This window comes from Salvia splendens, chromosome 9 (assembly GCF_004379255.2).
Source record: "Salvia splendens isolate huo1 chromosome 9, SspV2, whole genome shotgun sequence".
In the NCBI taxonomy this organism is placed as follows: domain Eukaryota; kingdom Viridiplantae; phylum Streptophyta; class Magnoliopsida; order Lamiales; family Lamiaceae; genus Salvia; species Salvia splendens.
The window spans coordinates 14,545,802-14,561,012 of record NC_056040.1 but is presented as its reverse complement, the minus strand read 5'-3'; the positions used below and the strand labels follow the sequence as shown (position 1 = coordinate 14,561,012).

Here is a 15,211-nt window from a genome sequence, read left to right as displayed (position 1 = left end):
TTTGTAGGATAGGAAAAAAAAGAGGGAGAAGCAAAAATCGAGAGAAATTCAGTAGAAGAGATGAGAAAATAATAAAAGAAATTGAAAGGAAAGGAAAAGCTCATTAGAACTCGCGTACATACATTATTTTCGATTATACTGAAGATTGTAAAGTGGGAAGCATGAGAGTTGGATTAGAAGCTCGGACCGAAAATCGATTATCCGAACGGAACCAAACCGAAAATTTGAAATTCGGTTCGATTCAGTTTTAAAATTTTAAAAATTTTGGTTTGTTCGGTTCGGTTCGGTTCGGATGAAAAAAAACCGAAAAATCGAATTTTATTTTAATATATATATATATATATATATATATATATATATTATACTATATATACTTAAAAAAGACTAAAACCCTAATTTCTCTCCTTTAGCTTTCCGCATCCATTCCAAAACCTCTCCAAAATTTCAAGTTTAGATTCTCCATCTCTTCTCCACCTCTTCTCCATCTCTTCTCCACCTCGTCACCTCGCCTCCATCTATTCTCCACCCCGTCGCCTCCATCTCTTCTCCACCCCGTCGCCTCCATCCTCCAGCCGTGCTCCAGAGTCTAGCCTGTCGCCTCCGGTCTCCATGTCAGCGCCCCTCCACCCACGTCTTCAACTTCACGCCCTCACCGGTAACATCCGCCATCCAGCCATCCACGTAGGCGACGCGACTCCAGACCTGGCATCTATCCCTAGATGTTAAATCTCTCCGGCTCTAGCTTAGCAGAATGCTATGTAAATGAAATATATTATGAAAATTTAAGAATTTTGTTATCGAAATGTGTACTCATTTTGTTGAAAGTAAATTATTGTTGATGAGTTTACTATTTACCCATTTTGATTAGATTAGTTAATAATGAAATTTAAATTTTTTGTATTTCAGATTTTGGTTGTTCTTGGTGGATGACAATCAGTATTTCTAATTTTTTTGGTTTTAGCTTTTTTAGGTTTTTAAAAATCTTATAGAATTTCGGCTTTTCGGTTTTTGTAGTTGGGTTTTTGGTTTCGGTTTGGTTTTAATTTTCAATAAAATTTAGTTTTTCGGTTCAGTTCGGTTTTAGCCAAAAACTGAACCGAAACCCGAATGCTCACACCTAGTGGTGAGTATAAACTATACTTTTAATTTTATATGTAGTATATAATTAATGCTATATGTTGAATTGAAGTGAATAATTAGATTATATGGAACATGATATGGATACGTGAGTGGTACAATGTATATGTTTTATATATTATGTTGGAATCATTTGGTGGAATACGAAATGGATATATTTACAGCATTAGAATTATATGCATTATTATATTAAAGAGGATATGTGACAGTCTTGCCCTGGGTCTGATATCAATAATAATGGAAATAGACCTACGGGTCATATACAATGATAATGGACCTACATGTCAAAGAAAATATGCAAAGAGAGGCCTTCGTGGAAAGCTTAAATCAAAGACGGGCCTTCGTGAAAAGCTCAAATAATTAAAAGGGACCTTTGGGGGTATACAACAGAAATCCCGTGCAAATACCAGGCTTGATTTGTCACATAATAATCAATTGAACATAGAGCCATATGTCACATAATAATCAATCGAACATAGAGGCATATGCATATGTATATGAAATTGTTTATGATATTTGATGTCATTTGTATGTGTGGTGAATGATGGATTTTGTAATTATAGCATTTTGGATGGTGAAATTATTAATATGTGATTTCTTTACTTTATTTTTTTATTTACTTATTATAAGTATATAAGTCAGAGGGGTTGGGTGGGACAGAATCACCTAACTACAAATATTCAACTCTTTATATCAGTATGAATAAAATTCACAATTTTAAAATTTTATTAAAACTATATTGATTAGTTATTTATTTAATATAAAATAATAATAATAATAATATATAATATATGATATTATATGATTCATAATTTAAACAGTTATACTATAATTATTTATTAATTACTATTCCTAGTTTTTAGTATTATAACAATAATATTATCATAATAATTAAATATAATTATAACTATAATTATAATTAAGTATATTTGAATGATAATAAAAATTAGATTAATTATTAATTTATAATGTTAAAATAATAATATTAATATTGATTAATATAAAGAGTGAGAATATCACTTTTGGTACTAGTTTTGTGTATGACCAAAATATCTTGTACGACACAAATGAGAAAATGTATTTGTTTAGAGGGGGTTTTGGGTGAAAATTGCATCAGGTACCAAACATGTGATTTATAGGTACAAACAACGATATAAAATAAAGATTAGGTATCATTTTATGTGCGAAAGTGAAAGATCATGTACCATTTATGTAGTTCACTCTTTTTTAAAACCCGTTTCGAGTCAAAACTCCTCTTATATTGATGGACGGAGGGAGTATGTTCAAATGAATTGTCAAACTTCAATCTAGGGAATGATACTCCTATTAACTATAAAAATCCAAAAAAAACTAGTCTTATATAATATGTATTTCAATATTTAAAACCCTAAATTGGTACAGTGCAATAATTTTGAAAGTAAGACAAGATCTAAGAACATCCACAGTGGGACGGATGTCCCGGCTGACATCCCGACGGACTTCCCAAAAATATCTCATGCCACGTCATAAGGACCTCTCACTGCACTGCCACGTCATAAGGACATCCCGACAAACATCCACAATAAAAAAATTCACAAATTCAGGAAATTAAACAATTAACGGAATTAAAATTTCGACACGAATACGGACAAAATGCAACCACTTTATTTATAAAAAAACATATATAATTATTTTTTTAAAAAATACATAGTAAAAAAAACAAACCCCAAGTTTCGACAAATGCGGCCCCCATCTCACTCCTTGCCGTCCCCGTCGCCAGTCCCGTCATCCCCGTCGTCAGTCCCGGCGTCACTCCTGGGCAGGGGTGGCATCCCCAAATCGGCCCTCAGAGAGTCGATGGCATCCTTCAACATCATCTTGTATAGGGGATCAGTCGTTGCATGCCACTTGTCCATGGTGTTTAGCAGGCTCTGCGTCATCTGCATGCCGGCGAGATGGTTGAGGTCGGGAGTGTCATGGGAAGGAGCTTCCGATTGGACCTCGTGGGAACCACTGGCGCTTCCCCTAGCCATCCGCATCGCGACCTTTCGCCCAACCGGGCGACGGCGGCAGGAAGACGATTAAGGGGTTGCCGTGCGGAGGTTGCTTTGGTAGATACCGGAAAATTGGCTGAGGTGCCTCCTCAGCCGCTCCCACTGTTTCCGGCATTGCTCTCCATTGTGAGGCTTCCCACCTGACGGGTTGAATTGGAGGTAGCTTTGGCTAATGCGCCACCACATTCTGTCGACGTTCTAGTTAGCCCCGATGTAGGGATCCTCGACTACACCGACCCAGGCATTCGCCAGCGTGACGCACTCCCCTATGCTCCAGATGGTCCTCTTTCTCCCGCACGCGAGGACGAGGTAGTGCCCTTGCCCTTCCCTCTCCCCTGCTTCGGCGTCCTCCCTGCCGCCGGTGGCATCTCAGTGGGAGACTGAGATGCCCGGCTGACATCCCGACGGATGTCCACAGTGGGACATCCACAGTGCAATAATATGTATTTCAATATTTAAAACCCTAAATTGGTACAGTGCAATAATTTTGAAAGTAAGACAAGATCTAAGAACATCCACAGTGGGACGGATGTCCCGGCTGACATCCCGACGGACTTCCCAAAAATATCTCATGCCACGTCATAAGGACCTCTCACTGCACTGCCACGTCATAAGGACATCCCGACAAACATCCACAATAAAAAAATTCACAAATTCAGGAAATTAAACAATTAACGGAATTAAAATTTCGACACGAATACGGACAAAATGCAACCACTTTATTTATAAAAAAACATATATAATTATTTTTTTTAAAAATACATAGTAAAAAAAACAAACCCCAAGTTTCGACAAATGCGGCCCCCATCTCACTCCTTGCCGTCCCCGTCGCCAGTCCCGTCATCCCCGTCGTCAGTCCCGGCGTCACTCCTGGGCAGGGGTGGCATCCCCAAATCGGCCCTCAGAGAGTCGATGGCATCCTTCAACATCATCTTGTATAGGGGATCAGTCGTTGCATGCCACTTGTCCATGGTGTTTAGCAGGCTCTGCGTCATCTGCATGCCGGCGAGATGGTTGAGGTCGGGAGTGTCATGGGAAGGAGCTTCCGATTGGACCTCGTGGGAACCACTGGCGCTTCCCCTAGCCATCCGCATCGCGACCTTTCGCCCAACCGGGCGACGGCGGCAGGAAGACGATTAAGGGGTTGCCGTGCGGAGGTTGCTTTGGTAGATACCGGAAAATTGGCTGAGGTGCCTCCTCAGCCGCTCCCACTGTTTCCGGCATTGCTCTCCATTGTGAGGCTTCCCACCTGACGGGTTGAATTGGAGGTAGCTTTGGCTAATGCGCCACCACATTCTGTCGACGTTCTAGTTAGCCCCGATGTAGGGATCCTCGACTACACCGACCCAGGCATTCGCCAGCGTGACGCACTCCCCTATGCTCCAGATGGTCCTCTTTCTCCCGCACGCGAGGACGAGGTAGTGCCCTTGCCCTTCCCTCTCCCCTGCTTCGGCGTCCTCCCTGCCGCCGGTGGCATCTCAGTGGGAGACTCCCTGACCGGAGATAACCCCAACTCCTCAAAAGAGAAATTCTTAATGCCGGTGAACTGAGTCTCCAGAGGAATACTCTGGGCGGATCACTAGACAATAAATCCATGTAGGGGAAATAGACATTGTCCCCAGATGATTGGGGGACCCCCTGTCTGCTCCCCCGTGCAGTGGCAGTCATGCCATGCATCATCCCGGGCATTTGGGGGCATCATCCTCGTCATCGCGGCACTCACCCCGGGCATTTGGGGCATCATCCCACCCATCCCAGCACACCAAGGGTACATATTGTATGACCCGGGCATCATCCCCGCCATTTGGGGTTGGGGCATCATCGGCGCCATTCTGGGCATCATCCCGGACATCGGTGCACTTCCGCCGGCGTTTCCCCCAACTCTAACGGGAAACGTCGGCGTTTGTGACTCACTCGTGGCGGGGGAATCACTATCGTGGTGTTCTATTTATCTTCAAAAGAAATGAAAGTGGAGAGAGAAACTCGTTAAAACAAGTTGTGCGAATGAAATGAAGTTCAACAAGCCGTATATATGAAGTTTATTTTAAAAATATTAAAAATCGGGACGTCACGACAGACGTCGTCGGAAAGCCGCGGACTTGCGGTGTCCGCAAGCAACGTCCGCATCCGCCGGTCTCTCGCCTAATGGCGGACGTCCGGCACGCTGGTCCAACGTCCGCCGGGACGCCCGCCGCTGCTGATGCTCTAAGAGCATCCTCAGTGGTGCGGATGTCCCGGCGGACATCCCAAAAACACCTCCTGCCACATCATATGGACTTCCTACTGCACTGCCACGTCATAAGGACATCCCACTGCATAGTGGCGAACATCCCCAAGGACTTCCCACAATAATAAAAATTCACAAATTCACCAAATTAAACAATTTACGGAATTAAACAATTTACGAAATTAAAATTTCGACACAAATACGGAGAAATTGCAACCACTTTATTTAAAAAAACATACATAGTACAAAAAAACATACATAATAATTAAAAAAATTACATAGTTAAAAAAAACTGCCGTCTCACTCCTCGCATTCCCCGCCGCCAGTACCCTCGTCGTCCCCGCCGGTAGTCCCCTCGTCACCACTCTCCGCCATGTCTCCCAACCCCAAATCGTGCCGCATATTGTTGATGATATCCTTCAGCGACGACCTGTAATGGCGATCGGTCGATGTCCGCCATTCAACCATTGCACGTAACAGGGGTTCATGTTGCGCGACGCGGGCGAGTGAGGGGAGCTCGGGATCGTTTTGGGTAGGAGCTACCGATTGGGCCTCGGCGGACTCGCTGGCGCTTCCACTCGCCATCCGCGCCGCGGACTTTTGCCCCACCGGGCGACGGCGGCGGGCCGACGATAAAGGTGTCGGGAACTCTGCCTCGGCGGGGGGAGTTCGTGGGAACCAGCACTGCTAATGTACTCCCCGGAGGCGCTGATCTTCGTCCGCTTCGGCCAGCTAAATTCAACACTCGCAGTAAACTAGGCCGAAGTCTACACCACAAGATACACATCCCAATATTTGAATTCCCCGAACCCCGCCGCAGCGTCTTTGAACTGATGGTGAGACAGTAGCTTCACATCCTCGGCATACATGCCGCTGGTTGTCGAGCGGCGGTTGTTTGTGTAAATGCCGACGAATCGGCAGAGCTGTCTCTTCAGCCGCTCCCACTGTTTCCGGCATTGCTCTCCGTTGTGAGGCTTCCCCCTTGGCGGTTTGAATTGGAGGTAGTTTTGGCTAATGCGACACCACATCCTGTCGATATGCTGGTTAGCGCCGATATATGGATCCTCCACTTTACTGATCCATGCCTTCGCAAGCGCGATGCACTCCTCTGTGCTCCAGACAGTCCTCTTTTTCCCGCTGGATTCCTCCCCCACCTCAGCGGCCACCGCCTCACCATCGTACCCCGCCGCAGGCGAGGTAGTGCCCCGTCCCCTGCCCCTCCCTCTCCCTGTCCTCCCCCTCCTCCCTGTCGCCGTTGGTGCGTCTGTGAGAGAATCCCGGATCAGAGATAGCCCCAATTCCTCCATCGAGAACGTCTCGATGCCAGTGAACTGAGTCTCGAGATGAGTACTCAGGTGGGTTGTCCGTCGACAGTAAATCCATATAGGGGCGATAGACATTGTCCACCGGTGATTGAGAGACCCCCTGCATACTCCCCCCACGCAGCGACAGGCGAGCCCTGCATCATCCCCGACATCTGGGGCGGCATCATCCCCGGCATTTGGGTCATTCCGGCACTCAAACGGCCATTTGGGGCATCATCCCCACCATTCCGGACATCGTGGCGGACATTGGGGTACTTCCGCCAACGGGAAAGATCGGTCCCTGTGACTCGCTCGTGGCGGGGGAATCACTATCGTGGCGCTCCATTTATCTTCGAAAGAAAAGTATTTAGAGAGAGATACTCGTTAATACAAGTGGGGCGAATGAAATGAAATTCAACGAGCCGTATTTATAGAATTTTCAAAAAAAAATAAAATAATCGGGATGTCCGCGCAGACGTTCCTGGGGTCAACGCAATGACGGACGTCCACAAGGACGTCGCCACGGACGTCCCGGGAGCGCTGCAGATCTCCGGTGTCCGCAGCGAACGTCCATATCCGCATTACCTTTGCACAATGGCGGACGTCCCGCACGGACGTCCGTCGGGACGGGCGCCATCGCGAATGCTCTAAGCCAGTCGGCGGTCGGCCTCAAATATCTTGCAACTCTTAATCTCATTTTTAACCACAATTTCCCGGATTATGGCAGCACTTGCTTTGGCGCTTTCCCTGAACTGATTTTCCTGCTTTCCTCCAGCTCAAAACCTTCCTTCCCTCACCGCCCCCAAACCTAACATAATTGACAATCATAATTTCAAGAGAAAAAATCAATCTTTGCAGCTAACGATGGACGAGGACAGAATTGTGCTCGTTTTGGCGAAGACCTCAGACTTAAGGTCCAAAATTGTCAGCTGCATTCAGAATACAGCTTCTAATGCAGAAAGTGGAGAGAGTGTTTCCAAGGAATCTGAAGCAAACCCAGATGCAGAAAATAGAGAAAACGATGCTGAGGAGAGTCTCCTCAGTATCAAAGATGCTCTTGAATCCCTTGAGGCACAGCTGTCTTCTTTGCAGGTTTTAATTTTGTAACATTTTTCATAATTTTAGGTTTTGGTGTGTTCATTTGGGGGTTTTCTTTAAATGCGGATTCTTGGAAGCTTTGAGATGGTTTTTGTTTCTTGAATCAATTTAGAAACTTGGCAATTCTAGGTTTTTGCGAATGGTTAGAGTGATTTGTGATTCTTGGAATGGCTAATTATAGGTCAAGAACTAGTTTTAAGGGTGTTTAGATGGCTCCTCATCCGGCGGACATTCTGTGATTTTACAAATATCTGGTTTATGAAGGTTTTTGATGTTTTCATGAATTAGGTGTATTTTTGTTGGAAGTGTATAATTCATCCATTGGATTCTCAAATAGTATGATTTAAGTCTAGAAATGAAGGTGCTTTATGCCTGTTGAGTGATGCTGTTTCTAAATTGTATCGACTACTTAGTACTTGGTGATTTTAGATGTAAATTCAGCCTATTCAATCATTTGTGCCTACAACGAATGTCTTTCGTTTAGATTTACTTGGATGTTATGCTACGGTCTGGCTTGTTTTTGCTAACCATGGATGTGCATTATTGAGATTCTCTGCTTGAAGATATGAGAGGTTTTGTAACTGTTTATTACTAGCTTTCATGTATCCTTCATCACATGAAAAGTTTAGAAACATACTAAAGTTATAGTATCTCATAAAAGGTGCTGCAATCGTTAACTGGTATTCGGTAGAAGTTGGGAGGATACTCACATCACATATATGAGAGGACCGGGGTACGAAGGTAGGGCTAACGGCTAAAATAAACAGAAAATATTGAAAACTAAAACCTTTTTGCAATCAAGCTGAACCAAGATCTTTGTATTTGATTTCTTTGGTTTATTGGTTCATAAAGAGCAATAAAGATCCTCAAATGAAGACCACAGGAAGAAAAACATGGGATCTCGCTCGGCCAGCTTTCAGAGATTGCGATTGAGAAACAATAGACAAATTTCATGATGGAAGTGACAAATGTCAATAAGTAAAACTGATTACTAGGTCGATGACTGGTGAGAGGCATTAAACTGATGCAATCACATTATGTAGATTTAACCGTACTCAACTAATACATTGGTTTGGTTTTCCTGTTTCGATTTTCCTTGATTGCCTCTATATTCCGGTAAGGAAAATCTATTGTGTGTGTTTGTGTGTTATGTTTGAATGACCCAATCCAGTCCATATCTTTGCATTGGAGTTGTGGCTTAAAATTGCCTTCGACACATGTTAATTACTAGTAGTTATAGATGTTTGCTCATCAGTTTTCTGGAACTTGATCTCTTTAACTATGGGTTCATATTTCTCTAATCTTGGATCCATTTCTTGTTTCCTGAGTATGAGGCATTTAATCACTTCCTGTTTTCCTTCTCAGGCACTGCAGCAGCAACAATGGTACGAAAAAGAAGCAGCCTTGGCTGAAATCGGATACTGCCAGCAGAAGTTACTCAAAGAGCTGAAGGAATACAAAGGCAAGGACTTGGAAGTCATACACGAGGCCGTGGCTTTTGCCAGCGAAACTGAGGACAACAACGATCTCCTTCTTCCTCCGTATCCAAGCCGGCCTTCTCAATCCATCGTGTCCAAAAACGGCTACCTCTCTACTTTCACCTCATCTCGGAGATCCTCTCAAAACGGGTTCACAAGTGGTGGCGCAAAACACCACCACAACATCCCCAACAATATTGACAAACCAGAGGCCGGGGGAGCATTTAAGTCGGTCAGAGCCTTGTTAGGCACAGCAGCCAAGACGGCCATAACCGTAGTTGGGGTGATCACCATCTTGAGCTTGGCGGGCTTCGAGGCGCGACTGGGGAAACGGGACAACCAGTTCAAGTTCTCGGATCTGTTTCAGCAGCAGCGGAATGAGGAGAAGGGGGGTGGCGCGGAGTGCCCGCCTGGGAAGGTCCCTGTCCTCGAAAACGGGGAGACGAGGTGCGTTGTGAAAGAGAGAGTTGAAGTTCCATTTGAATCTGTTGTTTCTGCTCCAGATGTGAGTTATGGATGTGGTTGAATTCTTGATTTTTAGTTCATCATTTTGTCTTGAATTCTTCATTGTATATCCTAATCTCTGTTTTTGTCTCTCTATGTCGTCGAGATTGACTATCTTAAATTTATTTTGCAATTTAGCCCTTTGCTTTCATGTACTATCAGTTTTTTTTTTCTATCCTGTGTACAAAATTAATTTTTTCATGAATATTCTTGGACAACAAGAAATTTGAGATCCACCTCAAAAGTGATTATCCCTCCATCCGTAAGTAGGAGTCTCATTTTTCCATTTTAGTCCGTCCAAGAATAAAGGTCCCGGTTCATTTTTATCAGGATGTCATTTTTCACTAACTCATTTTACTCATATTTAATTTAAAACTAGTATATACAAGTGAGACTTTTATTTTACTAATTTTTTTTTAATTCACTTTTTTTTTAACTTTTCTTAAAATCTAAATGGGACTCGGCGGACAAGGGAGTACCTTTATTACAATGATCATTGTAGTAGTACAATAATAATATTACAAAAATCCGGTCAAAAGCAGCCGCCATTTGAAGCTGCGGAAAACCACGTTCCGCTCCTTGTTTTGCTAAATCGAATTAGATTTTGTTTCCTCAACTCAACTAAATGACTCTCAGCATTTCTCAAGAGCCAACATTTTCCCACTATTTATAGTATCAAACTAATCAATTTTTACCACATTCACAAATCTAACGAATTGAACAATGAGTGCTGCAAATCAAAATGGTTAGTACATTTATAATCCCTTTCCATTTATTTACTCTTTTTCTTAGAAACAGTTTCCTTATTTATTTGGTTATTTTTATTATTATATGAAGATGTGGTGATTATGTTTACCGAAGAAGAAGAAGGTCTAGTGGTGAAGTCATGGAACTTGATGAAGAAGGATGCTGCCGAATGGGGTCTCAAGTTTTTTCTCAAGTAATAAACCAAACCTATTCAAAATAACTCATTTTAATCAATTTCTAATTCAATTAATTATATTAATTTGAATCAGGATATTTGAGATCGCCCCATCGGCTCAAAAAATATTCCCATTTCTGCGAGATTCAAATGTTCCGCTGGAGCAGAATCCTAAGCTTAAGCCTCATGCCAAATCTGTATTTGTCATGGTTAGTTTCAATTTTTTAATGAGTTACTGCAAAATTTGCAATTATTTGTTGAAATAAATTTATGATATATTGGCAGACATGTGAAGCTGCACTGCAACTTAGGAAAGCAGGAAAAGTTGTGATAAGAGAATCCACCCTAACAAAATTAGGGACTGTCCACTCCAAATATGGCGTCGTTGATGAACATTTTGAGGTTTTTATATTTTTTTTTACATTTTCAAGAATTTTATACTAGTATTCAACTTGACTCGATTTGATCATTTTGAAAAAATTAAATTAAAAAACAGGTGACGAAATATGCATTGTTGGAGACTATAAAAGAGGCAGTGGGAGAAATTTGGTCACCAGAAATGAAGAAGGCATGGAGTGTGGCATATGATCATTTGGTTGCTGCCATCAAGTCTCATATGAATCCACAATCATGAATTGAATTCACTTCATAAATCAATTATTTCAATCACACATTTGGTTTAATTTGGTCTGTTATGGTTGTATTGTGCAAAATTAATTACTATGTCAATTTTCGATTGCGTTGTTATTTGTTGAATAAAATGTGTTACTTGAGTTTAAAATGCGTTTTTTGTTCGTAGCTTCGTTAATACGGAAATGGTGTTGGTTTGTACCATGACGGACTAAAGTTAGGGATTTCAGTGCAGCATACAGCCTAATCCATGGGTTGACATTAAGAGGGTTTAGAATTAGAAATTTCTATTCCGACAAAATTATAATTCGATTAGCCTGCAACTTGAGTAGGCTGACTCGGAATCCGGTGGGTTGGACCTAGGTGCAAATATTAACTATTGTTTCGTCTGTTTAACACCTAATTCGACAGTTCATTGATAATTTTTATAATATAAATAACTAAATAAAAGATAAACTTTCAATTTTATGTTAATTATGTTATTTTTTATTGATTTAATAAGATAAATAAATTAGAAAATTTAAATTCACTATAAGAAATATTTTAGTTTCTACAACCTACTTTAAATTTTCTTAAAATGAGTACTTCATATGTTTTATTTTTTTTTAATACAAATCTTAAATTAGTATTTTATCATATTGGAGTTTAAGCACATATATATCTCAAAATTATCATTATTAAATATTTTTCATCCTATTAATTATCATCATTATGTATTGAATTGATCAAATGTTAATTTTATTTGTAGCACCCCGATTAGTCCGAACTTGAATATTCTGAACCTGAGTAGGGTTGGCTGAAACCCGCTAGGTTGACCCGATTGACATTCCTAACTAAAATAGAAGATTATATGGATGGAAATAATATATGGTGTCATCATATTGTAGTTAGGGCGACATTGTTTCACTATATGTAGATAATAGATGGCACAAATTGCTATCTACCACTCTTTAGATCCCAATGAATGAGATATATTATTGACGAAAGCCCAAAATAGAAGGATGTGAACTGCAAGTAGGTCATATAATATAATTAGGCATGAACGATTCCCAACTTTGCTAAGGTTTAGGATCACAAATTCATGCACTGCTTTAATTTGCACGGTCATATGATATGATTGTATGACATTCTTCAAAACAATGCATATGCAATACTACTATTAGTATAATGGATTCTCCTGCCACCCTAGTAGCAACACTGGTAATAACAGAAAATATCAACACAATATCAACACAGCATCAATCGTTGACACTGTGTTGACATTTTCTGTTGCTACTATTTTGTCATCTGTTGACATTTTCTAACGGTCCAGATCATAATTTGGAATTTGTACAATATTTAGAGTTTGCATTTGATCACATCCCATTACATGTATCCCCATATATGTAATATTCTTTTAAAAACGTTACTGGAAGTCTGGATTTACATATGCATTTGAATACAAATTAATTCATAGACTAACATATAGTAGTATCATTTGAATACAAATTAATTCATAGACTAACATATGGTACTACTTTATGTTAGTCTATGCATTAATTTGTATTCAAATGCGACAATTCAGTTCGGTTAACCGACAAGTTGGTTCGGTTATTAACCGAACCGACCGAATAACCAAACCGAACCGACCGAATAACCAACCCTACTAGTATGTCCACAACAAGACTTCACTTTGTACGCAGAATAGCAAGTCCACAAAGCGATATTAAGTACTCCAGAATAGTTCTAAGTTCTAAGTTCTAAGTACAGATTGATATATTATACTCTCCATAATAGTTCTAAGTTCTCTCTTTTGAATACTCAAGTAACAGTCTTCTTTCTATAAACATTACTTAATACTGTACTACCTTCCTCTCAATATATGAATTTAATACATCATACAACACATATATGACCACCACTTTAATTCAAATTAATTTAAAGCACATTTTGTAATTTATGTAATTTCTTTTTGTCCACTTCCTTTTAAAATTGTAACTCCCTTCGTCCCTGAAAATTTGTCACCTATTTCCTTTTTCGTCCGTCCCTAAAAATTTGTCACCTTTCACTTTTACCATTTTTGGTAGTGGACCCTACATTCCACTAACTCATTCACACTCATATTTTATTATAAAACTAATATATAAAAGTAGGACTTATATGCCACCAACTTTTTCAACCCACTTTCTATTACATTTATTAAAACCCGTGCCGGGTCAAATGGTGACGAATTTTGGGGGCCGGAGGGAGTATTTGTTTATAGGATAGTTTGATGTTACACTGATACTACTATCGTATCGTATACTCCATGCTTCAATTACTCTTATTATTAACTATTATTTAGACCATCCCCAAGCATTTACATTAAATTCATACTTATTTTTTAGATATATATTATACTCCAACCCTATAACAAATCTCAAATTTTATATTTTTGAGCTCACAAAATTATTACAGTAGTTCCAGTATACACTCATATTTGGTATTGTTCCACAGAAAAACTCAAAAACAGGTTTAGATTTGCAATACGATTAGAGAAATATTCTATGCAAAAAATTAATTTTTGTGTAAGATTGGAGATGGTTTTATAAACCATGTGGACATGTAGTTTATAGATACGGGAGTAGTTGAGATTTGAAACAGAGGATTAGACCTATATAACCAGAAAATATATGGTAAAAAAAACAACAATTTATTAAAGAATCAATATGTACTAAATTGTTTGTGCGAAACAAATTTTTATTCAAGAATATTTTTTAATATACACCTACTTATCATTCACATGCACCACACTTATACTACAATGGGAACAGAAATGCCTCCCACTTTTCCTATTACAAAATCCCATTATTCTCGCAAAAATAGTTGACTAAAATTTCTTGCTAAAATAAAATAAAATAAAATAAAATAAAATATTTAGAATCTTATCACACAGAAAAGGTGACATAAAAAAACACATAAATAAAATAAAAGTTTGTCTTGGAAAAGAATAATGGTAGTTTAGTCGACTCCAGTATTACCGTCTAATTAATTTCCACCTGTAAAAAAATATAATAGAAAAAACAAATAAATAAATCAAGAAGAGACAAAATTCCTGCAATTCCCATCTTCAGAAATCGTCAATCTTTTGCATCCATGGAGAAACGGATCAGCGCCGATGTCGACAGTTCTACTAGTTTTGATGGCGAGGTCGCACAAATCTTCAAGAGAGAGTGGCGTTAGTGATCTCGAGAGTGGCATTAGGAAATAGATTTGGCCTGGCTGCAGCGCGTGGTCTTTCGCCAGCTGCGGCGCGTGGGAGTTCACCACCATGTTATCTGCGCTGCACAGGTAGCTGTTCGGGTGGCGGGAGAGCACCTCCTCCGCCGTCACCGCCTGCCGGAACTCCTCAAGCCTCCCCTCCAGGTCCACCACCTTCACCGACGACGAAGGCCGCTCATCCACCGGTTTCTCTATAGCGTGAGAAGGCACACAAATGCCCATTTTCAAAATAACGGTGGCGGCGGCGGCGCTCAGGGATCGAAACATGGCCGGACAAGTCATATTTTTCATTTAGGAACAAATATATATTTATAACAGAAATGTGTTATAATTATATATAGGAATTTTGGGAGGAGATTTTGGTGGTTGTTAAATGTTGACTTGGTAATAGGGTAATTTACAATTATTATCAGTATTGGATTGGATAGTATTAATTTTTTCCTAATTAATTCAATTTTGTATATACAGCTATATATTTACCAAAATAAGAATACGAGAAGAGGATTTACTTGTGAGTTGTAAATTAATTGAGTTTGAAAAGTGCAAACGGTTTGTGTAGATTGTGATTTGTAATAATATAAAGGAGACTGGAGAGTGAGATGATTCAAATTAATTCTAGTGTAAAACATTGCCGGTGA

General features: G+C 40.2%; 2 protein-coding genes across 2 annotated transcripts; one reads left to right on the top strand and one right to left on the bottom strand.

The window, feature by feature from the left end:
- The first annotated feature begins 7,414 nt into the window (after window positions 1-7,414).
- Window positions 7,415-11,484, top strand: LOC121749200 (plastid division protein PDV2-like). Its single transcript, XM_042143788.1, has 6 exons — window positions 7,415-7,793; window positions 9,165-9,798; window positions 10,619-10,721; window positions 10,798-10,912; window positions 10,989-11,105; window positions 11,200-11,484. Exons 1-6 carry the CDS (start codon window positions 7,566-7,568, stop codon window positions 11,335-11,337), a joined length of 1,335 nt encoding a protein of 444 aa, XP_041999722.1. The 5' UTR covers window positions 7,415-7,565; the 3' UTR covers window positions 11,338-11,484.
- Window positions 11,485-14,387: 2,903 nt separating this feature from the next.
- On the bottom strand, window positions 14,388-14,855 carry LOC121749199. Its single transcript, XM_042143787.1, has one exon. It carries the CDS (start codon window positions 14,853-14,855, stop codon window positions 14,388-14,390), a length of 468 nt encoding a protein of 155 aa, XP_041999721.1.
- Window positions 14,856-15,211: the final 356 nt, after the last annotated feature.